The following is a 27,940-nucleotide window of genomic DNA, read 5'->3' as shown; positions in this document are numbered from 1 at the left end:
TCCGGGCTCCAGCAGCAGCCGCCGCCGCCGCCGCCGCCGCCGCGGGCGTGGGGGAGGGGATAGGCGGGCGGGGGTGGCTGCATCCTGAACGGCGCCTCCCGGAACCCGGCCGGTTAGTGGCGGCTTCGAGGCCATAGTGAGACATGAGCCGGAGTAGCCATAGTAAGTGAGGGCAGCCTGGCAGCGGCATTAAGTGGGGAGTGGATAGCTTCACTTCGGGAGGAGAGCTAGAGATTGGCAGCCATCTTGCTTTGGGGCAAGCTGGCAACGCCGGTTTTTCTTGACGGCTGCTTAGGGCGGTAATAAGGAATCGGAGAGGATAGCATTCTTGAATGGGAAACATTGGTGGCGCCACAGCTGGCTGGTGGCGACTTCAAGACCCACTGAAAGGCTGGGATTAGCAGCCATGACTCATAAGGGCGGAATACCACAGGGATCGGTTTGTCTGGCGAACTTGAGTGAAGGGTCAAGATCTGGATTTCACCTTTCCTCTGAGCTTCCTGATAACCCGGACGTTCCGTAAACCCGGATCCGGAGCCGAAAGCGCTGCCCAGATCCCGTCTCGGAATTCATTCGTTCAGCATTTACCTTTTGAACGCCGGTTTCCTGTAGGAAGTGTCGCCTAGCTGATCCGCGTAGGGCTGTTGGGAATTGGGGGTGGGGAGGATGGTGCGGGTACATTCTGGAGCTGCCAACAGCCTGGTGTGGCTAAAGAAAGAGGTAATAGATAGGGGAAGACCAGATTATGCGAAGCCTTGTAAATTAATTGAATTTTATCCTTAAGGCAATGAAAAGTCTTTGAAGAATCTCAGCAGAGGTGTGAACAATTTTATTTGCATTTTAGATCGCTGCGTGCAGTGTGAAGGATGAATTGAGGGGACAAAGTGAGAATCAAGGAGAGCAGTTGTGAGGCTCTTTTCCAGGCAAGGATGATGATGGTCTGCCTGTGGAAGGGAGAGTGCGGATGGGGAGATACAGATTGGTTTAAGAGGTACGAATGTTGTGACTTGGACAACTGGGGAATAATGATACCATTTTCTTTCTCGTTTAGTGGGGAGATAATGAGTTTTAGGTGCCCCTGGGATATTAGCTAATGTGGGTTGGGAACCCAAAAGAAAGGTTTGAGGTGTGTGTGCGTGTGCATATAGATAGCTGTTGAAGCCATGAAGTGGGCTAGAGAGGATACCTGCATTTGCGGGATAGGATGAGGGAAGCCGAAAAGAGAACACTGAGAAGGGGCAAACCGAAAGGAAAGAAGAAAACCATAGAGAACTATCAAGGAAACTGGTTAAAGCGTTTAGTGTAACAGAGATAAAGTAAAATGCTAACTAAAATATACCCATCAGGGCCGGGCATGGTGGCTCACACCTGTAATCTTAGCTTTGGGAGGCCGAGGCGGGTGGATCACTTGAGGCCAGGAGTTCAAGACCAGCCTGACCAACATGGTGAAACCCTGTCTCTACTAAAAATACAAAAAAAAAAATTAGATGGGTGTGGTTGCACATGCCTGTAATCCCAGCTACTTGGGAGGCTGAAGCATGAGAATTGCTTGAACCCAGGAGGCAGAGGTTGCAGTGAGCCGAGATCGCGCCACTGCATTCCAGCCTGGGCACCAGAGCAAGACCCTGTCTCAAAAAAAATAAAATAAATAGGCCGGGTGCTGTGGCTCATGCCTGTAATCCCAGCACTTTGGGAGGCCATGGCGGGCAGATCACTTGAGGTCAAGAGCTGGAGACCAGCCTGGTCAACATGGTAAAACCCTGTCTCTACTAAAAATACAAAAATCAGCCAGGCATGGCAGTGCGCGCCTGTAGTCCCAGCTACTGGGGAGGCTGAGGCACAAGAATCGCTTGAACCCAGGAGGCAGAGGTTGCAGTGAGCTGAGATCGTGCCCCTGCACTCCAGCCTGGGTGACAGAGTGAGACTGTCTCCAAAAAAATAAAATAAAATAAATAAAATGTATCTATCAGGTATTGCAACAAGGGCCAGGCACAGTGGCTCACACCTGTAATCCCAGCACTTTGGGAAGCCTAGGCAGGTGAATCAGTTGAGACCAGGAGTTGGAGACCAGTGTGGCCAACGTGGCAAGACCCCATCTTTACAAAAAATACAAAAATTAGCTGGGCATGGTGGTGCGCACCTGTGATCCCAGGTACTCCGGAGGCTGAAACAGGAGAATCACTTGAACCCAGGAGGCGGAGGTACAGTGAGCCGAAATTGCACAACTGCACTCCAGCGAGACTTTGTCCCCCCAAAAAAGATACTGCAACAAGGAGGTCATTTAGGAAATTTGGAGAAAGCTGTTTTGTAGTTATGGTGGATAGAAACCAGATTGCATTGAGAGGGCACAACGTATAAAGACGGTTTTTTCATGGTGTTGATGTAAAAAGGAGACTAGTGGTAGGGTGTTGCAGGAGGGAGAATTCCAAAGAAAAGGAAGAAGTTTTAGGTACCTGTGAGATAGCTAGATAGATATGTCCTAGTGGCATGTTTAATATACAGATCTAAAACTTAACAGAAAAATATAAGTGGAGAAAAAAAGCAAGCACAGAATAAATATGACACATTTACACATGCATTAAAAAATTATGAAGAGTGGGCCTAGGAGGGATAAGACTTACTCTTTTCATTTTACATCTATCTTTATTGCTTGAAATTATTTTATTATGCACATATTATTTTATAGAAAGCTACTTTTTTTTTTCTTTTTTGAGACAGAGTCTTGCTCTGTCACCCAGGCTGGAGTGCAGTGGCACATCTCAGCTCACTGCAACCTCTGATTCCCAGGTTCAAGCAATTCTCCTGCCTCAGCCTCTCGAGTAGCTGGGACTACTACAGGTGCACGCCACCATGCCTGGCTAATTTTTTGTATTTTTAGTAGAGACGAGGTTTCGTTATGTTGGCCAGGCTGGTCTCAAACTCCTGACCTCGTGATCCACTCGCCTCGGCCTCCTAAAGTGCTGGGATTACAGGCGTGAGCCATGGTGCCTGGCCAGAAAACTACTTTTTAGAAAGTCCTGTGATATATAGGCCAGAAATTCTGAAACATCAACATTTCAGTGGTAGTTGAAGCCATAGATTTGGATAAGCTCCCCAGAAAAGGGCAGAGGGCTAAGAAGAGTGCTCTCAGAAATTCCAACATTTAAGGCACAAGTAGAAAAAGAGCTTTTGGAGAATCTATGAAAAGGAACAGCGAGTGAAGAAGAAGAAAACCTGGGAGATAATTGTCACAGAATCAAAGGGAAGAGTATTTCAAGGGGGTGGATGTTGAAAGTGTCAGATGTCCCCAGAGAGGCAGCTAATAGGAAAGGTGCTCTTACCTCTGAACCTAGGTTTCTTGGAAGCTTGGCACAAGAGTCAAATCCAGATCTTGAACCTTTCCCCAAGTATCACTGGGCAGTACAACCCCCAGGCTATTCTGCCCTTATGCATCATGGCTGCCAGTCCCAGTCTTTCGGTGAGTCTTCAAGTCAACACCAGCCAGTGCTGGCACCATCAATCTTACTACACTCAATAATGCTACCCTGGCTGTGTGTGGTGGCTCACACCTGTAATCCCAATACTTTGGCCAGGAGTTCAAGATCAGCCTGGGCAACATAGTGAGAGACCCCATCTCTACAAATTTTTTTGTTTTAATTAGCTAGGTATGCACTTGCCTGTAGTCCCAGCTATTTGGGAGGCTGAGGTGGGAGGATCACCTGAGACTGAGGAGTTTGAGGTTGCAGTGAGCCCTGATGGCACCATTGCACTCCAACCTGAGTGACATAGCGAGACCCTGTTTCAAAAAAAAAAAAAAGAAGAAGAAGAATGCTACCCTCTCCCAGTCCTTACTATGGCCCTGAAGCTGCCATCAACAAAAACCTGTTTTTCTAGAAATGGTAAAATTAAGGAATTGAAAGTGGGAGTATTCGTTGGAGTTGGAGGTCAGGAACTAACTGTATTTTTCATAGGTTTTTCTGAAACCTCCCAGGATGATAGTAAGGGTTGGCACAAAAAGAGGTTAATAGGTGCTGAAGGCTGGGTTTGGAGGATCACTTGAGCCCAGGAGTTTGAGGCTGCAGTGAGCTATGATTATGCCACTGCACTCCAAAAAGAAAAAGAAAAAAAAAGGTGCTAAAGGGCAGTAAAGCCAGATGGCATAAGCTTCAAAGGGAGAAGAATTTTTGCAAGAGGATGGAAGCACAGTGGTCTAAAAGTAGCAGTGGGTAGCAAAGAGAAAGCTGATACCTTGCCACCCCTTCCTACAGGAGCAAGAATAAACGGCCTGTAGAAGGTTGAAGGGAAAAGGTGTTCATTAATTGGGAAAAGTAAAAAATTTCTACCTCACCTCTGACCATTTTTTCCTCTATACCCACTGGAACACTTTTCTTTTGTAAACAGTCTCCCTTATGTATTCATTGTCTTCGCAGATTGCTCCTTAGCTTTTCCTAGAGGAATAGCCATCAGGACAGAGGTAGCTGTGATGTGTGGAATGCAGATGTAATCCACATAAGCCCGCAAAAAAGGCAGACACAGGCACTACTTCTTAAAGGAGAATAATATTCTCCCTCCGTATCCATATTCTGAAGTGGTTTGACACCTAGTAGTCTTGGCACCATGATGGTAATTCCTTTGCATGAACCCACCTCTCCTCTCCAAACCTAACCCAATTCCATTCAGAGGATTAGAGAAAGCTGAGGATTGCCTTTTCTAGTTATAGTATGATGTCCAGTCTGCTCATTGCAGCCAATGGGGAAAAGAACAGATCACTTTCTTCACTGAGAATGGAAAGCTTAGCCAGGCACGGTGGCTTTTGCCTGTAATCCCAGCACTTTGGGAGGCCGAGGCAGGAGGATCACTTGAGGTCAGGAGTTCGAGACCAGCCTGGCCAACATCTACTAAAAAATACACAAATTAGCTGGGTGTGGTGGCATGCACTTGTAATCCCAGCTACTCGGGAGGCTGAGGCAGGAGAATTGCTTGAACCTGAGAGGTGGAGGTTGCAGTAAGCCGAGATCACGCCACTGTACTCCAGCCTGGGCAACAGAATTGAACTCTGTCTCCAAAAAAAAGAATGGAAAGGTGAAGGAAGGGCTGAGATTTGCCTTCATTAGGCCTTCTGAAGTAATCTCTCTTCCCCTGCAGGACTCACAGAACTCAGTTCTTTTCCCTGGGGCCAGACTTCAATGACCAAATTTTCCAAATTCCAAACATTGGGACAGTTGCCTGGCCAGCTGTTCCTAAACTAGTCAGTTTATTTGGAGGGATATTTTCTGCTTGGGGAGCCCTGGAAGTTCACTCTTTCAACATGAAGTCCTAAGATCATAATGCCAACAAAGAGAGCTGTGCAGATTTCCTGAGCTAAGCCAAAGGGACCTCCTGTGTAGAGATGGGCACCCTCATGTCCATCACTGAGAAAAAAATATTTCAAACAATTTAGAGTTTTTTGTTAGCTATAGCTAGACTGCTGTTCCTCCTTAGCTTAAACTATACATCATCTGTACAGTTAAAACAAAAACTTCATCTCTTGCCTTATGAACCACCCTCCCCTTGATTCAACTAAAAACTTGGGGGAACTTCCTCTGAGAAGATTGAGAACCCTGTGTAGAACTCTCTTCCTTTACATTAGTTCCTATCCCTTCCTCGGCTGAGAAAACATCCCTCCAGCTTTCAAAGACTGGCCCCTTCAGCTCTATCCTGATGACCATCCTTTTCTACTTATCAAAACACTACTCCCACAGTTACCTCTTCCTTCACTGGAATCTGTAACCTGGAACCCTTCAGCTATCTCTCCACAGGCTCACATTTCCACTGTGTCCTTAACTGTAGTTTTCAACTCCCTGTAATTCACAGTAATTAGAAAGGCCTTTTTACTATCCTTAGATAAATCTCTTTGTAACTTCCATTTATTGGTTCTGTTTTTTCTCTCTGGGTCAATACATCATAGCCACATGTCCCTACTAAATATTTTTTTACAAGTCAGTGGTAGTACCAGTTTAGAGTAAAGCAGATCTGTTCTCTTTCTTGATGTGAATACTCTATTAAGGCTGCTTGTCCTAGTCCATGTTCCTTCCCAGGTCTGCCAGATTAATCTTTTCAAACCAGATATTCCCTTAAGAAGTCTATATCTTGCTAGCACTAGCCCCTTGTCACAAGTATCCTCTTGACTCTTCCAGGGCCACTCGGATCCCTGTGTCCCTACCAGGGCTTTACTCTTCTGCTTTACCCTGCAGGGCCTTGCTGACCTGATGATCTGCTCTATTCTTGGTTTCCTATTAACTCTAAGCTGCCCCAGTTACTCATTTTCATCCAGGCATTATACTACTGGCTCCTCCTAATTTCAGTTCAGCTTGGAACCTAGCTCTAAGTCCTTAACTAGAATTCTGGCTTCTATGGCTCCTGAATAAAAGAGTAGGGACCTCGGCCACGCATGGTGGCTCATGCCTGCTGTCTCAGCACTTTAAGAGGCTGAGGCGGGTGGATTGCTTGAGTCCAGGAGTTCAAGACCATCCTAGGTAACGTGGCCAAACCCTGTCTCTACAGAAAAAAATACAAAAATTAGGCATGGTAGCATGTGCTTGTAGTTCCAGCTACTCAGGAGGCTGAGGTGGAAGGATCACTTGAGCCTGGAAAGCGAGGTTGCAGTGAGCCAAGATCGCACCACTGCACTCCAGCCTGGGTGACAGAGCCAGACCCTGCTGCCTCAAAAAAAAGAAAAAGAAAAAGAAAAAAGGAGTAGGGACCACAATCAGTTGCTGAATCCTAATGATCTGCTGTTCAAGTCGCCTCAACCTGTTCCCTTTTCTTCATTCCCCAGCTCTGACCCTCACTAATATGACAGGCAAGTTCCTTAACTTCTCTAAACTTGTTTTTTTATCTGTGAAAGAAATATAACATCCACCTTACAGATCATTGTTTTAATGATTATATTAAATGATGTATAGAAAGTGTTGCACAGGGCCTAGTGCTCGATAAATGTTACCTAATATTTATTATTGTATTATATATAACAAGTTTCACCAGGTTTCAGAAATTCAGCAGGCTCTTTATCAATGACTCTCTGCTGCCCCCATGGGGATGACTTTTTCCAAGTCATTGGTTATTCCAAAGACCGTAACATAAAACAACCCTGTCTCACCAATCCCACCAGTTAATTAGAGAATTAACCAATTTTTCTTTGGGTGGTTGTTCAATTAAGTAAAAATGCTCTTATATTCCAGACCATTCTTTTTCAAATAACATAACAGGCTGGGCGTGGTGGTTCATGCCTATAATTGCAGCACTTTGGGAGGCCAAGGCAGGTGGATCTCTTGAGGTCAGGAGTTCGAGACCAGCCTGGCCAACGTGGTGAAACCCTGTCTCTACTAAAAACACAAAAATTAGCTGGGCATGGTGGCAGGCGCCTGTAATCCCAGCTACTCCAGAGGCTGAGGTGGGAGAATCACTTGAACCCGGGAGGCAGAAGTTGCAGTGAGCCGAGATCATGACACTTGCACTCCAGCCTGGGCGACAGAGTGAGACACTGTCTCCAGAAAAAAAAAAAAAAGATACACCGCATCTATGATCTTCTCCTGATCTGTTAATCTAGTAACACTGACAAGAAAGGAAACTTATTCAGTCATTTATTTTTATTTTATTTTATTTTATTTTTTTATTATTTTTTTTCCAAGACAGAGTCTCACTGTGTCGCCCAGGCTGGAGTGCAGTGGCGCAATCTCGGCTCACTGCAAGCTCCACCTCCTGGGTTCACGCCATTCTCCTGCCTCAGCCTCCCGAGTAGCTGGGACTACAGGTGCCCACCACCACGCCCGGCTAATTTTTTTGTATTTTTAGTAGAGATGGGGTTTCACCGTGTTAGCCAGGATGATCTCAATCTCCTGACCTCGTGATCGTCCCGCCTCGGCTTCCCAAAGTGCTGGGATTACAAGCTTGAGCCACTGTGCCCAGCCATCAGTCATTTATTTAATAGATATATATTAAGCATTTACTAATGTTAGGTATTGTGATAGACATGTAGGATAGGATACACAGTGGAGAACAAAGCAGAGGGTGCATGTCTTCATGGAGCTTACCATTTACATGAGTAGACAGATATTAAGGAATAAAATAACAAATACATAATTCTAAATTGAAATAGGTGCTATGAAGGAAAATAACTGAATGCTATGTCAAAAACCAGGGAAAGCCTCCCTTTGAGGAGGTAACATATAATAGAAGCCAAAAGACATGAAGGAAGGGCCTGGTGCAATGGCTCACACCTGTAATACCAGCATATTGGGAGGCTGAGGCAAATTTGATACCAGCCTAGGCAAGATGGTGAGACCCCTGTCTCTACAAAAATAATTAAAAATTGGCTGGGCTCACGTGGTGGCTCATGCCTGTAATCCCAGCACTTTGGGAGGCCGAGGCTTGTGGATTACGAGGTCAGGTGTTCAAGACCAGCCTGACCAACATGGTGAAACTCCATCTCTACTAAAAATACAAAAATTAGCCAGGCATGGTGGCGCACGCCTGTAATCCTAGCTACTCCGGAGGCTAAGGCAGGAGAATTGCTTGAACCTGGGAGGCGGAGGTTGCAGTGAGCAGAGATCGTGCCACTGCACTCCAGCCTGGGCGACAGAGGGAGACTGTCTCAAAAAAAAAATTAAAAATTAAAAATTAGCTGAGTGTGATGTCATGTGCCTGTAGCCCCAGCTACTCGGCAGGCTGAGGTAGGAGGATTGTTTGAGCCCAGGAGTTCAAGGCTGTAAAGAGCCGTGATTACACTACTGCACTGCCCTCCAGTCTGAGTAACAGAGCAAGACCATGTCTGTCTTTAAAAAAAGAAGAAGAGGAGGAGGAGGAGAAGGAAGAAGAAAGAAGAAGAAGACGAAGACATGAAGGAGACATCCGTTTTGTGGAGAATGGGGAGGAATGTCCTAGGCTGAGAAAGGATACCTGCAAAAGACCTGGAAGAAGAGCTGACAACTGGGACTGAATCATATCCTGATGAAACATTGCAGGCTTCTGGTGATCACTGCTTTTTCATCTCACTGTTCATAAATTACTCCTTTTAAAAAATAATAATAATAATGTGGCCAGGTGTGGTGGCTCACGCCTGTAATCCCAGCCTTTGGGAGGCCAAGGCGGGTGGATCACAAGGTCAGGAGTTCGAGACCAGCCTGACCAACATTGTGAAACCCCGTCTCTACTAAAAATACAAGAATTAGCCGGGTGTGGTGGCACGTGCCTGTAATCCTAGCTACTCAGGAGGCTGAGGCAGGAGAATCGTTTGAACTCGGGAGGCGGAGGTTGCAGTGAGCTGAGATTGTGCCACCGCACTACAGCCTGGGTGATAGAGGGAGACTCCGTCTCAAAAAAAAATTTTTTTTTTAATAAATAACAATAGGCTGGGCGTGGTGGCTAACGCCTGTAACCCCAGCACTTTGGGAGGCCGAGGCAGGCAGATCACGAGGTCAGGAGATCGAGACCATCCTGGCTAACAAGGTGAAACCCCATCTCTACTAAAAACACAAAAATTAGCGGGGTGTGGTGGCGAGTGCCTGTAGTCCCAGCTACTCAGGAGGCTGAGGCAGGAGAATGGTATGAACCCAGGAGGCAGAGCTTGCAGTGAGCCGAGATCGCGCAACTGCACTCCAGCCTGGGCAACAGAGCAAGACTCTGTCTCAAAAATAAATAAATTAAATAAATAAATAAATAAACAATAATAAGGTTATCAAAAGGTTGAAAGTAAAAGTATAGGAAAAGATAAGCTATGCAACATAAACCAAAAGAAGCTTATATTAAAATCAGACACAGTTGACTTGAAGGCAAAAAGCATTACTAGAAATAAGGACATTTTATACCAATAAGTTTAATTCACCAGGAAGTTAAATTATTTATTTATTTATTTGTTTATTTATATTAGACAAACAGCTTTTTTTGAAAGACGGGGGACAGCCGAGTCCCCCTGACCCTGCGGTCCTGGCAACGTCGGTCTCAGGCGTGGGAGGACCAGTGTCCTGTGGTGAGAAAAATAGGGTTGGGGTCTGCAGCCGGGGTCTGGAGTCAGGGGTCAGACCACGCGAGCGGCCGCACCCTGGGGGAGGCCGCGGCGCCTGTCGGGGCCTGGGTTTCACTGCCACACATGGGGCAGCGCGGTGAGCTGAGGCCCGCGGAGGCTCTGGGCGCCAAATCTCACCCGCAACCACGGCCAAAACCGGGGGTGATTTTCAACCAACGCCAGAAAACATTTCTAAATTTGTATGTACTTAACAAAACCTCAAATAATATACAGCACCGAGCTACAAGTTCACAATCATTGTAGGAGATTTAGCACACCTCTCTCAATTAATAGAGTATACTTCTTTCAGAACTGATAGAAAAAGTCAGTAAGGGCCAGGTGCAGTAGCTGATGCCTGTAATCTCAGCACTTTGGGAGGCTGAGATGGGAGGATTGCATGAGACCGGAGTTCAAGACCAGCCTGGGCAGCATAGGGAAACCCCCATTTCTACAAAAAAAAAAAAAAAAAAAAAAAAAAATTAGGGCCGGGCGCGGTGGCTCACGCCTGTAATTCCCAACACTTTGGGAGGCCGGGGCTGGCAGATCACCTGAGTTCAGGAGTTCGAGACCAGCCTGGCCAACATGGTGAAACCCCGTCTCTACTAAAAGTACAAAAATTAGCTGGGCGTGGTGGCAGGCACCTGTAATCCCAGCTACTCAGGAGGCTGAGGCAGGAGAATAGCTTAAACCCAAGAGGCGGAGGTTGCAGTAAGCCAAGATCACGCCACTGCTCTCTAGCATGGGTGACAAGAGCAAGACTCCGTCTCAAAAAAAAAAAAAAAAAAAAATGCTGAGCGTGGCGGTGCATGCCTGTAGTCCCAGCTACCCAGGAGGCTGAGGTGGGACAATTACATGACCCCAGGAGGTTGAGGCTGCAGTGAACTATGATGGCACCACTGTACTTCAACCTGAGAGACAAAATGAGACCATCTCTTTCTCTAAAAAAAAAAAAAAAAAAAAAAAAGACAGAGAAAGAATAAGAAAAAATCAGCAAGGATATAGAAAATTTAAATAACACGAGCAGCAAATTTGATTCAACAAGCGTATAGAGTCCACTATACCCAACGACTTCAAATTACAAATTATTTTCAAGCACATTTGGAACATTTAAGAAACTGACCAGATTGTTCTATAAAGCAAGTTTCAACAAATTTCAAAGGCTTCAAATGATACAAAGTATGTTTCTTGCCTACATTACAGTGAGGCTAGAATCAGTAACAAAAAGGTAACTGGGAAGTCCCTATGTTTACAAGTTAAATACAGCCGGGCACAATGACATATGCCTGCAGTCCCAGCTACTTGGAGGCCAGAGGATCCCTTGATTCCAGGAGTTTAAGACTGTAGTGTGCTGAATACATTTTTAAATGACCCACAAAATAAATCACAATTGGAGTTAGAAAATATTTTGACCTGAGTGATAATTTAAAATGTCACAAAGCAGGCCGGGCACCATGGCTCAAACCTTTAATCCCAGCACTTTGGGAGACTGAGGCAGGTGGATTGCTTGAGGTCAGGAGTTGGAGACTAGCCTGCCCAAATGGTGAAACCCTGTCTCTACTAAAAATACAAAAACTTAGCCGGGAGTGGTGGTGGGCACCTGTAGTCCCAGCTACTCGGGAGGCTGAGGCGAGATAGTCGCTTGAACCTGGGAGGTGGAAGTTTCAGTGAGCCGAGCTTGCTCCACTGCACTCTAGCCTGGGTGACAGAGCGAGATTCTGTCTTAAAAAAAAAAGAAAGAAAGAAAGAAAAAAGGGCTGGGCGCGGTGGCTCATGCCTGTTAATCCCAGCACTTTGGGAGGCCAAGGTGGGCAGATCACAAGGTCAGGAGTTTGAGACCAGCCTGACCAACATGGTGAAACGCTGTCTCTGCTAAAAATACAAAAATTAGCCGGGTATGTTGGCGCGTGCCTGTAATCCCAGCTGCTCGGGAGGCTGGGGCAGGAGAATCGCTTGAACCCAGGAGGCAGAGGTTGCAGTGAGCGAAGGTCACGCCACTGCACTCCAGCTTGGGTGACAGAGTGCGACTCTGTCTCAAAAAAAAAAAAAAGAAAAAAGAAAAAAATGTGCTCAGAGGAAAATATATAGTCTTAAGAGCACATAAGAAAAAAGAGCCTAGATGTGGTAGCTTACACTTGTAATCTCAGTGCTTTGGAAGGCCAAGGAAGAAGGATTGCTTGAGGCCAGGAGTTTGAGACCAGCCTGGCCCACATAGGGAGACCCCTGTCTCTTTTAAAATAAGTAAGTAAATAAATAAAAAAAAATTTTAGGATGAAAGAAAAGCTGAGAATTTGTGAGTTCTGCATCCATCTCAAGAACCTAGAACAGTAAATTAAACTGAAAGGATTTAGAAGATTGGAAATGTATACATACAGATATCTGGAAGAATATATACCTAAAATGATAGTGGCTTTTTAAAATCTCTTGGGGTGGTATTTTTGGGTTAATTTTATTTTTCTCTATTGTTCAAATAAGCTAAAACAAATAATAAAGCCATTGTAATTTTTGGGGGTAAAAACACAGAATTTTTTTTTTTTCTAGACTGAGTCTCACTGTGTCACCCACGCTGGAGTACAGTGGCACAATCTCAGCTCACTGCAACCTCTGCCTCCCAGATTCAAATGATTCTCCTGCCTCAGCCTCCCGAGTAGCTGGGACTACTGGCACCTGCCACCACACCCGGCTAATTTTTGTATTTTCAGTAGAGACCGGGTTTTACCATGTTGGCCAGGCTGGTCTCGAACTCCAGACCTCAAGTGATCTGTCTGCCTTGGCCTCCCAATGTGCTGGGATTACAGGCATAAGCCACCGCACCAGGCCTGAGGAAAATTTTTAAAAAATAATCGAGATTGTTATGGTGACACCACCACCAGAAGCTACAAGCAAAATACTGATAACCTCATATGTGAAAATTTTTCACATTGTTTAAAATAGTATGAACAAAAGAAAAGACAAATAACAAACTGGGAAAAATATTTACAACTCATCACAAATGGCTAATCTTTTTAATATTAATATTTAAAAAAATACAAATCAGGTCAGGCACAATGGCTCATGCCTGTAATCCCAGTACTTTGGGAGGCTGAGGTGAGAGGATCACCTGAAGTCAGGAATTTAAAACCAGCCTGGCCAACATGGAGAAACCTGTCTACATTAAAAATACAAAAAGTAGCCGGACGTGGTGTGGGCACCTGTAATCCCAACTACTCGGGAGGCTGAGGCAGGAGAATCGCTTGAACCCGGGAGATGGAGGTTGCAGTGAGCTGAGATCGCACCACTGCACTCCAGCCTGGGCGACAGAGCAAGAATCTGTCTAAAAAAAAAAAAGGCTGGGCATGGTGGCTCACACCTGTGATCCCAGCACTTTGGGAGGCCGAGGCAGGTGGATCACGAGGTCAAGAGATGGAGACCATCCTGGCCAACATAGTGAAACCCTGTCTCTACTGAAAATACAAAAATTAGCTGGGTGTGGTGGCAGGCACCTGTAGTCCCAGCTACTCAGGAGGCTGAGGCAGGAGAATCGCTTGAACCCGGGAGGTGGAGGTTGCAGTAAGCTGAGATTGTGCCACTGTACTCCAGCCTGGGCAACAGAGCGAGACTCCATCTCAAAAAAAAGAAAAAGAAAAAAACATGGCATGGTGGCTTACGCCTGTAACACGCCCAAATCCCAGCACTTTGGAGGCCAAGGCGGGTGGATCACCTGAGGTTGGGAATTCGAGACCAGCCTGACCAACATGGAGAAACCCTGTCACTGCTAAAAATACAAAATTAACTGGGCGTGGTGGTGCATGCCTGTAATCCCAGCTACTCAGTAGGTTGAGGCAGGAGAATCGCTTGAACCCGGGAGGCGGAGGTTGCGGTGAGCTGAGATCGCGCCATTGCACTCCAGCCTGGGCAACGAGTGAAACTCCGTCTCAAAAAAAAAAAAAAAAAAAAAAGCAAATCAGTAAGAAAAATGAATAATAGGCTGGACGCAGCGACTCACGCCTGTAATCCCAGCACTTTGGGAGGTGGAGGCGGGCGGATCACAAGGTCAGGAGATCAAGACTATCCTGGTTAACATGGTGAAACCCTGTCACTACTAAAAGTACAAAAAATTAGCCGGGCATGGTGGTGGGCGCCTGTAGTCCCAGCTACTCAGGAGGCTGAGGCAGGAGAATGGCGTGAACCCAGGAGGTGGAGCTTGCTGTGAGCCGAGATCGCGCCACTGCACTCCAGCCTGGGCAACAGTGCAAGACTCTGTCTCAAAAAAAAAAAAAAAGAAAAAGAAAAAGAAAAGAAAAGAAATTTTGAATAATAATTTAAAAGGGGGAAAGGAGGTAAGACTTTACAGAACAGAGCTGGGTGTAGCATGCACTTGTATGTAGCTGCTTGAGAGGCTGGGTCCCTTTGTGCCAAGGAGTTCGAGACCAGCCTGGGCAACATAAGGAGATTCCATCTCTAAAATAAATGAATAATAATGAAATATTGTACAGAACAGGAAATACGGATGGATACTAAACATCTGAAAAGATAGTAGGCCAGGTGCAGTGGCTCATGCCTATAATCTCAGCACTTTGGGAGGCTGAGGTGGGCAGATTGCTTGAGCTCAGGAGTTCGAGACCAGCCTGGGCAACATGGCATGAAACTCCATCTCTACAAAAATATACAAAAATTAGGCCAGGCGCGGTGGCTCACGCCTGTAATCCCAGCACTTTGGGAGGCCGAGGCAGGTATGAGGTCAGGAGATCGAGACCATCCTGGCGAACACAGTGAAACCCCGTCTCTACTAAAAATACAAAAAATTAGTTGGGCGTGGTGGCGGGCGCCTGTAGTCCCAGCTACTCGGGAGGCTGAGGCAGGAGAATGGCGTGAACCTGGGAGGCGGAGCTTGCAGTGAGCCGAGATCGCGCCACTGCACTCCAGCCTGGGCCACAGACTGAGACTCTGTCTCCAAAAAAAAAATATATATATATATACAAAAATTAGCTGAGCATGGTGGCATGTGCCTGCTGTAGTCCCAGCTACTCGGGAGGCCGAGGTGAAAGGATCACTTGAGCCCAGGAGGCAGAGGTTTCAGTGAACTGAGATTGCACCACTGCACTCCATCCTGGGTGACAAGAGCAAAACTCTGAAACATAGGTTTCACTGTATATTCTTTTGTCCTTTTTAAATTTGGGGCAGGTGCATGTATTATCTATTCAGAAGTAAATATTTTAAAACCAAATATATGTAAAAGTTTGTTCTCATTTTATCATATTTGTGCTTTCCCTGCTCTCTCCTTGCCTGCATGTTTAATGTATTTATCCTAAGAGTTCCAGTTCAAAGGCCATCAGCCATATCTGATTCTCTCAGGCATAGTTACTCAGACAGTACTTTGTTTATCTCCAGAATAGGGATTTCTTATTTTATGGTAATTGTCACCATATTAGTTTCTCCTACCCAAAGGGGAGGTAGAGATGAAGTCCCATTAATGGTTAAACGCAAAGTCTGTAGTTCCAAAATCCCTAAGGGTGATACCAATACCACAGAAGGTGCTGCGCATACCGCAGCCCATTCAAGGGAGGGGGTGGTTTAGAGTCCCTGCAGTTCTACTGTGCTTAATGCAGAACCACGAGGCTCTCCTTGTGTTTTCAGAAACAGGTTCATTATTGATCACTGTCTGCCATTTAGGGCCATCAATAGCCCCCTGCTACTGCTCCTAATCCCTCAGATCCCTGCTGCTAATTTTATATTGGCCTAGAGATGGTAGAAAGGTATATCAATTGGTTAAGTGTGTGACTTCTAGAGCCAGGCTGTGCTTGGATTGAATTCCAGGTCTACCATTTAATTGCTGTGTGATAGGGCTTTCTTTCATTCAACTTGTGCTTCAATTTCTTCACGTGTAAATGAGGATAATGAGAGAACCCACCCCAGGGTTATAACCAGAAATAAAGGAGCTGATGTTTGTAAAATGTTTAGGACAGTGCCAAACACATAATAAGCACCGTATAAACGTTAGCTTAACATTATAATTCTTTTTACCAAGTGATTCTAAGTGTGAACCCAGTTTCTCATAGCATAAGAGACCAAGCTATAATTTACCATAATTCTTTGTTGAAGTCTCCAGGATAATTAAAGGTAATAACAAAAGAGAATAACTTCCAAAACTGGCTATCCATCTACACTAATCTTCTATAACGTGGCTTCCTCCGTATAGCAGAGCCATCATTTCTTTCACCGTTCTGAGTTATTTTCCAGCATATTGGAGTCCAGACCAATGCCTTAAAGAACAGAGGAGCTGGGTGCGGTGGCTCACACCTGTAATCCCAGCACTTTGGGAGGCCGAGGCAGGCAGATCACGAGGTCAGGAAATCGAGACCATCCTGGCTAACACAGTGAAACCCCGTCTCTACTAAAAATACAAAAAATTAGCCGGGCGTGGTGGCAGGTGCCTGTAGTCCCAGCTACTCGGGAGGCTGAGGCAGGAGAATGGCGTGAACCCGGGAGGCAGAGGTTGCAGTGAGCCGAGATCATGCCACTGCACTCCAGCCTGGGCGACAGAGCGAGACTCCGTCTCACAAAAAAAAAAAAAAAAAAAAGAGAACAGAGGAAAAGCTTCCTCTTTTTTCCCTAATCCAAGATTTATTTCTCTAATCCAGTATTCACTTCTCTTTCTGTCCCAGGAGCTGCCTTTTCCCATGATGACAGACAGTGGGGCTTTCAACTACCTTCAGGGGTTCTCCGATGCACCCAACTGTCCTATTGCATTGCCTACATTTCCTAGAATTGAGCTATTTAATCAATCCTTTTCTATTCCTTTTTTTTTTTTTTTTTTGAGATAGAATGTTGCTCTGTTGCTGAGGCTGGAGTGCAGTAGTGCGATCTCACCTCACTAAAACCTCTGCCTCCTGGGTTCAAGCAATTCACCTGCCTCAGCCTCCAGAGTAGCCGGGACTACAGGCACACACCACCACACCCTGCTAATTTTTTGTATTTTAGTAGAGATGGGGTTTCACCATGTTGCCCAGGCTGATCTCAAACTCCTGAGCTCAGGCAATCCACCCGCCTCGGTCTCCCAAAGTGCTAGGATCACAGGCGTGAGCCACCACGCCTGGCTGAATTCCTTTTTATAACTATTTAAGGATAATTTCCATGAAGACAGGGAGTCCACCTGCCTATGCACTACTGTATTTCCAATGCCTGGAACATATTAGGAACTCCATAAACATTTGCTCATGAATGAGTTCTTCCTCTGAAAAACAGTGAGGCTCAGGCCTGCATACTCTTCCTTCATTTTTTTTTTTTTTTTTTTTTTGAGACGGAGTCTCGCTCTGTCGCCCAGGCTGGAGTGCAGTGGCGCTATCTCGGCTCACTGCAGGCTCCGCCCCCCGGGGTTCACGCCATTCTCCTGCCTCAGCCTCCCGAGTAGCTAGGACTACACACTTTTTTTTTTTTTTTTATTTAAGAGATGTAGTCTCTCTCTGTCGCCCAGCCTGGAGTGCAGTGGCGCGATCTCGGCTCACTGCAAGCTCCGCCTCCCGGGTTCACGTCATTCTCCTGCCTCAGCCTCCCAAGTAGCTGGGACTACAGGCGCCCACCACCACGCCCGGCTAATTTTTTTGTATTTTTAGTAGAGACAGAGTTTCACTATGTTAGCCAGGATGGTCTCGATCAGCTGACCTCGTGATCTGCCAGCCTTGGCCTCCCAAAGTGCTGGGATTACAGGCATGAGCCACCGCGCCCAGCCCCAGTCTTCTCAATTTTAGTTTCTTGTCTCATGTGAGCATTACTTAATAGTAAGTTAAATCCATAGTTTAAACCTTTCTCTAAAAGAGGCATGTCCTACTGAGATGCAACTATGCCTATAATAGAGGCAGGCCTATGTTTATAACAGAGACAGTGCTTTGTATTATCATACATTATTATGTGCTATGCTTTACTGAATGGTTTAATAAGGTGGTTTTCCGGCCCGGTGCAGTGGCTCAAGCCAGTAATCCCAGCACTTTGGGAGGCCGAGGCAGGCGAATCACCTGAGGTCAGGAGTTCGAGACCAGCCTGGACAATATGGTAAAACCCATCTCTACTAAAAATACAAAAATTAACTGAGTGTGGTGGCGGGCGACTGTAATCCCAGCTACCGGGTAGGCTGAGGCAGGAGAATTGCTTAAACGCAGGAGGCGGAGGTTGCAGTGAGCCGAGATTGAGCCATTGCACTCCAGGCTGGGCATCAAGAGTGAAACTCTGTCTCAAGGAAAAAAAATAAAAATTAAAAATAAGGTGGTTTTCCAAAACTATGAAACAAAAACAACATGCAGCTTTATAAAGACAGCTTTTCTGGTGCTTACTTTATGTATCAAGATACTCATTGATGTTAAAAATATTGATTGAACATTTAATCTGTGGCAGACGCTATATTAGGTTTTAGAAGCACAGCGTTGAACAAGATAGATACACAATCCCTACCCTGATTGAGCTTCCAGGCTATCAAGACAATTATACAATTAATAAAGTGTGATGAGTAGTTACCATAGAAGTATTCTCAGGGATAGATGTCTTCTGCCTGCACTTGAACAAGAGCAGCGCTATATTGATTATTTTTATAATTTGGTACTCCCGGTAAGATTTTGTTTGTAAACCTGGCTTCACTACCATGTAAAAGTTTGAATACTGCCATTTATTTATCTGAATTTCATCCTGACAGCCTATTATGTAAATGAATGGCCATTGCGTATATAGTTATAACTATATAAGCTTTTTTTTTTTTAAACTGAGACAGAGTCTCACTCTGTCACCCAGGCCGGAATGCAGTGGTTCAATCACGGCTCATTGCAGCCTTGACCTCCCAGGCTCAAGTCATCCTCCCATCTCAACTTCCCAAGTAGATGGGGACACAGGTGCACGCCACCACATCCAGCTAATTTTTAAACTTTTTGTGGAGATGGGGTCTCTCTGTTTTGCCCAAGCTGGTCTCGAACTTCTGCGCGCTCAAGAAATCCTCCTCCCTTAGTCTCCCAAAGTGCTGGGATTATAGGTGTGAGCCACCATGCCCAGCCTTATAAGCCTTATTATCCTCATTTTATAGTTGAGAAAATACAGTTACCAGAGTTAAAGAACAGAGTTAAAGTAACTCTTTTTTTTTTTTTTTGAGATGGAGTCTCGCTCTATCGCCCAGGCTGGAGTGCAGTGGCCTGATCTCGGCTCACTGCAAGCTCCGCCTCCTGGGTTCATGCCATTCTCCTGGCTCAGCCTCCCGGTAGCTGGGACTACAGGAGCCCGCCACCACACCCGGCTAATTTTTTGTATTTTTAGTAGAGACGGGGTTTCACCGTGTTAGCCAGGATGGTCTCGATCTCCTGACCTCATGATCCACCCGCCTCGGCCTCCCAAAGTGCTAGGATTACAGGCGTGAGCCACCGCGCCTCGCCGGCTAAAGTCTTACAACAATTAAATTGCAAAGCCTCATTCCAAAGCTCTGCTCTCTATATCACACCACAGTGCCCACACCCAAAGTGGAATAAATCTTATTTCCCCTAGAAGAGAGATCTCTAGTTAAGAAGTACAAAGCTTTGCCTTAGCCTTATCCAATATCCAATTTTTTTTTTATGAAAGAGATATATAGCATGCTAATAAAAAACAAAAAACACACCATCATCTCAAATCAACATGGAAAAAGCATTTGAAAAACTCCTTTATAAGGCTGGGCGCTGTGGCTCATGTCTGTAATCCTAGCACTTTGGGAGGCCGAGGCAGGCAGATCACCTGAGGTCAGGAGTTCAAGACCAGCCTGGCAGACAGGGTGAAACCCCGTCTCTACAAAAAACGCAAAAATTAGCTGAGCATGGTGGCCTGCGTCTGTGGTCCCAGTTACTGGGTGGCTGAGGCAGGAGAATCACTTGAACCCAGGAGGGGAGGCAGAGATTGCAGTGAGCCGAGATCACACCACTGCCCTCCAGCCTGGGTGACAGAGGGAGACTCCGTCTCAGAACAAAAATCAAAAAACAACTCCCTTTTGAGAAAAACCGTCAACGCCAGAAGGGAACTTCCTCAACCTGACAAGGGCATCTGTGAAAAATCTGCAGCTTAACCTCATATTTAATGGAGAAAGACAGCTGGGCGCGGTGGCTCACGCCTGTAATCCCAGCACTTTGGGAGGCCGAGGCGTGTGGATCACGAGGTCAGGAGTTCAAGACCAGCCTGGCCAACATGGTGAAAGCCCGTCTCTACTAAAAATACAAAAAATTAGCTGGGCGTGGTGGCGGGCGCCTGTAATCCCAGCTACTCCAGAGGCTGAGGCAGAGAATTGCTTAAAACCTGGAGGGGCGGAGCTTGCAGTGAGCTGAGATCGCGCCATTGCACTCCAGCCTGGGCGACAGAGCAACACTGTCGCAAAAAAAAAAAAAAAAAAAAAAGGAGAAAGACATTGATTTTCCCCCTAAAGGCAGAACGAGACAAGGATGACTGCTGGTAACACTCTCTTTTTTTTATTTTGAGACGGAGTCTCGCTCTGTCGCCCAGGCCGGAGTGCAGTGGCGCGATCTCGGCTCACTGCAAGCCCCGCCTCCTGGGTTCACGCCATTCTCCTGCCTCAGCCTCCTGAGTAGCTGGGACTACAGGCACCCGCCACCACACCCGACTAATTTTTTTGTATTTTTAGTAGAGACGGGGTTTCACCATGTTAGCCAGGATGGTCTCGATCTCCTGACCTTGTGATCTGCCTGCCTCGGCCTCCCAAAGTGCTGGGATTACAGGCGTGAGCCACCGCGCCCCGCCAACACTCTTACTCAGTATTGTACTGGAGGCTGAGCACGGTGGCTCACGCCTGTAATCTTAGCACTTTGGGAGGCCGAGCAGGGTGGATCACCTGAGGTCAGGAGCTCGAAGTCAGCCTGGCCAACATGGTGAAACTCCATCTCTACTAAAAGTACAAAATTAGCCGGGCGTGGTGCTGCGTGCCTGTAATCCCAGCTACCCGGATGGCTGAGGTAGGAGAATCGCTTGAACCCAGGAGGTGGAGGTTGCAGTGAGCCGAAATCATGTCACTGCACTCTAGTCTGGGTGACAGAGTGAGACTCTGTCTCAAAAACAAAACAAAACAAAACAAACAAACAAACAAAAAACTTACTGCCACAGGCTGGAATGATTCACTGAATAAACAGTGAAATAAACATAAATAAAATAATATATTTTTTAAAATTTTGGTCTTACTTTGACCCCCAGGCTGGAGTGAAGTGGTATAATCTTGGCTCATTTGCAATCTCGACCTCTGGGGTTCAAGAGATCCTCCTGCTTCAGCCCCCAAAATAGTTGGGACTATAGGTGCACACCACCACTCCGGCTAATTTTTGTATTTTTTGTACAGCTGGGGTTTTACGACGTTGCCTAAGCTTTTTCGAACTCCTGGGCTCAAGCCATCTGCCCACCCCGGCCTCCGAAAGTGCTGGGATTACCTGCGTGAGTCACCGCACCCGGCCAAACAAGATATTTAAATCTATAATTAACGTGTTTAGGTTTTATTTATTTTTTGAGACGGAGTCTTGTTCTTGTTGCCCAGGCTGGAGTGCAAAGGCAGGATCTCGGCTCATTGTAACCTCCGCCTCCCGGGTTCAAGCGATTCTCTCCTGCCTCAGCCTCCAAGTAGCCGGGACTACAAGCGTGCGCCACCATGCCTAGCTAATTTTGTATTGTTAGTAGAGACGGGTTTCACCAGTCAGGCTGGTCTGGAGCTCCTGACCTCAAGTGATCCACCTCCCTTGGCCTCCCAAGGTGCTGGGATTACAGGCTTGAGCCACCACGCCAGCCAAACAGGATATTTAAATTAAAGCCAAAAATTGCCGGCGTGGTGGCTCACGCCTGTAATCCCAGCACCTTGGGAGGCTGAGGCAGGCGGATCACCTGAGGTCGGGAGTTCAAGACCAACCTGGCCAACATGGCGAAACCCGGTCTCTACTAAAAATACAAAATCAGCCGGGCGTGGTAGCACATGCCTGTAATCCCAGCTACTCCGGACGCTGAGGCAGGAGAATCAATTGAACCCGGGAGGCGGAGGTTGCGGTGAGCCGAGATCATGCCATTGCACTCCAGCCTGGGCAACAAGAGTGAAACTCCATCTCAAAAAAAAAAAAAAAAAGCAAAAATTAATGTGTTTAGATTTTAAGACCAACTGGAGTTTATTTATTGTTTCTCCACAAGTAATCCCAGCACTTTGGGAGGCTGGGGCAGGAGGATCGCTTGAGCCTGGGAGATGGAAGATGCAGTAAGCTATGATCGTACCACTGTACTCCAGCCTGGGCAACAGAGCGAGACACTGTCTCAAAAAAAAAAAAGTCTAGGACTCAGTGAATGGCTAGACTAAGACACAAATCTTGCAGGGATTTGTCTTTTGATTCTGCATGGTTTCTAATCTTTATCAGGAGTTAAACATCCTTCTACAGGATAACTGCGTCTAGAGGCAGGACTATATATAAGCAAAGGAAAAATTCTTCGAAGAGGAAACACGAATCGCTTGTTTTAGGAAGGCAGTGCCTTGAAAAGCGCCTTGGGGTTGGGGGCTTGGGGCTGGGGGAGGGATAGCATTAGGAGAAATACCTAATGTAAATGACGAGTTGATGGGTGCAGCAAACCAACGTGGCACAAGTATACCTATGTATCAAACCTGCACGTTGTGCACACGTACTCTAGAACTTAAAGTATAATAAAAATAAATAAATAAGTAAAAATGCCTTCAGCAGCCTTAAGTTCTAAGAGCTTTCCAAGTTTGGGAAGGTGTCCGGGTTTTCTGCGATTACTTCTCTGAGCATGAACGGAAGTCACCCTTTGTGCCTTATGCGGTGATTTTAATGACAGGTGTCATATATAGGACGGAGTAATCTGTTTATATTCTGTTCTTCTCGATGCACTCACGAGCGGGTAACTAGGTGACAAGAAAACAAAGATCTTATTCAAAAGAGAAGTCTTACAGCAACCCAACGTCTTATCTTCCCACAGTGAAGATGACGGCGCCTTGAGGTAAGCTACAGGCAACACCACTTCCGCGTTTCTCTTGCGCCCTGGTCCAAGATGGCGGATGAGGCCACGCGACGTGTTGTGTCTGAGATCCCGGTGCTGAAGACTAACGCCGGACCCCGAGATCGTGAGTTGTGGGTGCAGCGACTGAAGGAGGAATATCAGTCCCTTATCCGGGTTAGTTGTGTTTCTGCAGTCTAACGCGTAGAATAAGGGTTGGGAGAAATCAGGTGTCCTCAATAATAGGCTCCGTGTGGAAGCCGCTTCCGGTTTTTAAGTTTAACGCCCAAATTCATAGAAATGGGACTGTTGTGGGGCTCGGGGACTAAGGAGGGATGGTGGGGAGAGGGCAAAAAAGACTCAGGTGAGGTGCACAGTGGGGCCAGACCTTGCGGCTAAAAGCAGCAGTTATTTTAGGGATCCGCTTCCCCGGAAGGTGACGTGTCTCCCTGGCTCCAGGTGTTTGTTCACCTGGATGTGAACAAAAATCCTCAGGGCGCCAACTCCCAGTCCGCATCTGTCTGCCCCCTCCTTCACTCTTCACTCTTTTGTTTGTTTGTTTGACGGAGTCTCGCTCTGTTGCTAGTCTGGAGTGCAGTGGCGCGATCTCGGCTCACTGCAACCTCCGACTCCTGGGTTCAAGCGAGTCTCCTGGCTCAGCCTCCTGAGTAGTTGGGACTACAGGTGCGCGCCACCACACCCAGCTAATTTTTGTATTTTCAGTAGAGACGGGGTTTCGCCGTGTTGGCCAGGATGGTCTCGATCTCCTGACCTCGTGATCCTGATCCACCCGCCTCGACCTCCCAAAGTGCTGAGATTACAGGCGTGAGCCACCGCGCCTGGCCTCACTCTTCACTCTTTCAAACCACATTAGGGCTGAAAATTCAAGTAGGTGTTAACTACAGAGATTTGGGGAGTTTAGCTCATAGTTAGAAACGGGCTGTCTTCTCAGCTATCTCTCTACTGTGGAAGGTGAAAAAAGTTTGTCTTCCTTATAGTTTCTGCCTGCTTCAAAGACCAGCAGTTCTAGTTCTCCTACCTCATGTATTCATTCACCAAAGAAAAAAAAAAAAAAAAATTACTGTGCATATAGAACCTAGGGAGGAGATACCAAGCCGAATAAGGAGGAACTTACTCAGGTAGACAAAACCAGATCATTATAATACAGTGTTTAAGTGGAGAGAGACTGAGACAGATATGGACAGATATAAAGCGAGAAATGGCTAGGATGTTTTGAGAGCATAAGGGGAGACATCCAGTTTGCATTTGGTCACGGAAGGTTTCCTGGAAGAGGTAATGCTTGAGCTGAAACTTAAAGAATAAACATAAGTTAGCCTGATAAAACATAAGAGTAGAAGGACATTCAAGCCAAAAGGGACAGCATGAGCAAAGGCATAGAATCTAGAAAGGGCACAGGCACCGGCATGATGTGTTTGAAGAAACAAAGTAGCTCGGAGTTGTTAGAGCATCAAATGTGAGGCAGGGAATGGTAGACAAAGCTAGGAGACATATTTGAGCACTTGAATTTTCTCTTGGAGGCTTTGGGATGCCGTTAAAGGTTTTTAAGCTGAGGAGTAACATGGCCAGATTTGGGTTTAGATCAGTCACATTGGCAATAAGGGGAAAATACAATTGACAGGGACAAGACTGAAGGTAAGAGACAAGTTAGGAGGCTGTCATTAATCTCAGCGAGACAAAAGGCAATCTAAACTAGGCAGTTGTGAGGATAAAGAGGAGAGGTAGATTTGTAGAATATTCAGAAGGTAAAATTAGCATGACATCATGGATTAGTGTAGTAAGGGATAGGGAGGGTCAAGGATGATTCCCAGGTTTTTGCCTTGGGTGAATGCTCATACTGCCACCTGAAATTGATAATTCAGGAGGATAATTCAGGAAGTGTATCCAAAGGAATATTATAAATTCCAGATGGAAATGCTGAGTTTGAAGTACCTGTGAAATGAAGGTCAAAATGTCAACATACAGTTGGATACTAAAGGCTGAAGTTCTGAGGAAAGATCTGGACCAAAGATAAAAATCTGGGAGTCATTAGCCTGTGGGTGCTAGTTGAAACCAGGACTATATGAGGCTAGAAGGAAGGGAGTTACCCAGGGAAGGAGTCTACCATTAAATGAGTTGTGGGCTGAGGGCAGACACTATCAGAGAAGTGAGAGGAGAATCCAGATGATATCTTCAGGTCTTTTGTGCTTGCTAAATTGAGTGGAGCTCAAACATTCTATTCTCTGTTCTGGGCAGACCCCCACTGACGAGTATAGCCTTGTCTTCAGCTTTGCTAATGTTAGAAAAATTAGGTAAACATATTAAGAAAAAGTAGGCTGGGCGCGGTGGCTCACGCCTGTAATCCCAGCACTTTGGGAGGCCAAGGTGGGCGGATCACGAGGTCAGGAGATCGAGACCATCCTGGCTAACATGGTGAAACCCCATCTCTACTAAAAAAAAAAAATACAAAAAATTAGCCAGGCATGGTGGCGGGCACCTGTAGTTCCAGCTACTTGGGAGGCTGAGGCAGGAGAATGGCGTGTACCCAGGCAGTGGAGCTTGCCGTGAGCCGAGATCGCGCCACTGCACTCCAGTCTGGGTGACAGAGTGAGACTCTATCTCAAAAAAAAAAAAAAAAAAAGTAACCGGCTGGGTGCAGTGGCTCATGCCTGTAATCCTAGCACTTTGGGAGGCCAAGGCAGGTTGATCATCTGGGGTCAGGAGTTCGAGACCAGCCTGGCCAACATGGCGAAAACCCGTCTCTACTAAAAATACAAAAATTATCCGGGCATGGTGGTGCACACCTGTAATCCCAGCTACTCAGGAGACTGAGGAAGGAGAATCGCTTGAACCTAGGAGGTGGAAGTTGCAGTGAACCCAGATCGCGCCACTGCACTCCAGCCTGTGTGACGGGAGCGAAGAAACTCCATCTCAAAAAAAAAAAATATATATATATATATATATATATATATATAACCACATACTTTTCTTTCGAGGAGAGAGGGACTGCCCTTGGCCCCAACTACTCTCTCAAAGACCTCATTCTCTGCTTTCAGTATGTGGAGAACAACAAGAATGCTGACAACGATTGGTTCCGACTGGAGTCCAACAAGGAAGGGACTCGGTAGGTAGACCCTCTTGGGAGGTGTGGGGTGGGAGTCTTATATGAGTTAGGTAATTTGGTATCCTAGCGCCCACTACCAAAGCTGCCCTGTCTCATGTTAGCTGTCTCCACTCCCACAGCTCCAGAGTTCCCCAGTTCTCATCCTATGAGTTTCCCAGGTTGGTGGCCTAAGCCAAGATGTCATTTGAGTATTGGAAGAATAGGCAAATTGGGCTAAGGTTTGGTCTTTGTTACAGGTGGTTTGGAAAATGCTGGTATATCCATGACCTCCTGAAATATGAGTTTGACATCGAGTTTGACGTGAGTGTGATAGAGTGGGAAATATGAAGGTTAGTAGAAGGGGAGGGATTAGATGATTGGTAACAAGCTATCCTTTCTTGAAGGGACCAAAGAAAACTTTAAAAATGGGAGAGAAAAGCTGAGGTTTGAGGCAAGCATAAGTTATATTTACTCATCTCCACATCCAGAATCCTGGTATGGATGTGCTGCTTGGGGAGTTTTACTTAACATTTCAGTTTAACCAAGAAATATGTATGTATGATTATATTAGTTCCTTTCTATCCTGATTCTGTTTTATTAAGGTTTTATAATTTCTCCAGATTCCTATCACATATCCTACTACTGCCCCAGAAATTGCAGTTCCTGAGCTGGATGGAAAGACAGCAAAGATGTACAGGTAGGACTGAATAGGAGATGGCAAAGAGTCAAAGAAGGCCTTAAGGAAGAACTTCATGGCGGGAGGGAGAGCATCAGGAAGAATAGCTAATGGATGCTTGGCTTGATGTCTGGGTGATGGGATGATCTATGCATAAATCACCATGGCACGTTTACCTATGTAACAAACCTATACATCCTACATGTGTACCTCTGAACTTAAAAGTTGTAAGGAAAAAAAAAAAAGGAAGAACTTTGGAGGCAGAGATTTTCCCAGGGTCTGCTGGCCTAGTGGGGTGTCAGGCCCTCCTCTGCTGAGCCTAAGCAAAGTACTTAGCTGAACTTGTTCTCAATTCTGATCACTAGTAGTCTTCCTATGCCCCCAAGAGGCTGCTGTGCTTTATGGTAAACTTTGCATGTCAACACTTTCTTCATGTCCCTCTCATAGGGGTGGCAAAATATGCCTGACGGATCATTTCAAACCTTTGTGGGCCAGGAATGTGCCCAAATTTGGACTAGCTCATCTCATGGCTCTAGGGGTAAGTTTTGTATATTTGGCATAAAAGGAGAAAGAGGGACTCAGGCCCTGAGCAGTACAAGAAAAGCAGCTAAGAATAAAAGGAATAACAGTGATGTCCCTTAAGCATGTTCCCCCAGAATCTGTCTCCAGGAGGGAGCTTCTAATGGAACAAGAAGCATTGACTGGTAATAATCTCACAGGATTTTCCTTGTATTGCAGCTGGGTCCATGGCTGGCAGTGGAAATCCCTGATCTGATTCAGAAGGGCGTCATCCAACACAAAGAGAAATGCAACGAATCAAGCCATTGAGGCAGGGCAGAGGGACCTTTGATAGGCTACAATACTATTTTCCTGTGCATCACACTTAACTCATCTAACTGCTTCCCCGGACACCCTCCACCTCTAGTTGTTACTAAGTAGCTGCAGCAGGCATTGCTGGGGGAGAAACAAACAAACACCAAACAGTATTGCTACTTAGGTTCTAAGGCTGCACAGGGAAGGGAAAGACTGGGCTTTGAACAATCTAGAGGTAATTTATATCCGCCCCCAGGTGGAGCAACATGCGATCCTGGAGGCATAGAGGGTAACTGAAAGTGAGTACATATAGTCTTTCTGGTTTCTGGAGAAAACCCATCAATAAAAGCTGCTTCCTCTGGTAGCCTGT

The 27,940-nt window shown here is 46.1% G+C and overlaps 1 protein-coding gene and 1 non-coding gene across 5 annotated transcripts; one reads left to right on the top strand and one right to left on the bottom strand.

Annotated features, from left to right (window-relative positions):
• The first annotated feature begins 32 nt into the window (after positions 1–32).
• On the top strand, positions 33–27,934 carry UFC1 (ubiquitin-fold modifier conjugating enzyme 1). 4 transcript variants are annotated; one of them, XM_054526797.1, is made up of 8 exons: positions 33–162; positions 845–991; positions 22,964–23,158; positions 26,035–26,102; positions 26,339–26,402; positions 26,702–26,778; positions 27,205–27,295; positions 27,496–27,934. In XM_054526797.1, exons 3-8 carry the CDS (start codon positions 23,036–23,038, stop codon positions 27,583–27,585), a joined length of 513 nt encoding a protein of 170 aa, XP_054382772.1. In that variant the 5' UTR covers positions 33–162; positions 845–991; positions 22,964–23,035; the 3' UTR covers positions 27,586–27,934. The 4 variants fall into 4 exon arrangements, with proteins under 4 accessions (XP_054382772.1, XP_054382769.1, XP_063583105.1 ...); XM_054526794.1 differs by lacking the exon at positions 845–991; XM_063727035.1 differs by lacking the exon at positions 33–162 and having other exon boundaries at positions 797–991.
• LOC112131630 (small nucleolar RNA ACA64) lies at positions 10,075–10,199 on the bottom strand. Its single transcript, XR_002913632.1, has one exon. It is a non-coding gene; the product is annotated as a small nucleolar RNA ACA64 (small nucleolar RNA).
• Positions 27,935–27,940: the final 6 nt, after the last annotated feature.

This window comes from Pongo abelii, chromosome 1 (genome assembly GCF_028885655.2).
Source record: "Pongo abelii isolate AG06213 chromosome 1, NHGRI_mPonAbe1-v2.0_pri, whole genome shotgun sequence".
NCBI classification, from domain to species: Eukaryota; Metazoa; Chordata; class Mammalia; order Primates; family Hominidae; genus Pongo; species Pongo abelii.
The sequence above is the reverse complement of the archived record's forward strand: the minus strand, read 5'-3'. Positions and strand labels throughout refer to the sequence as shown.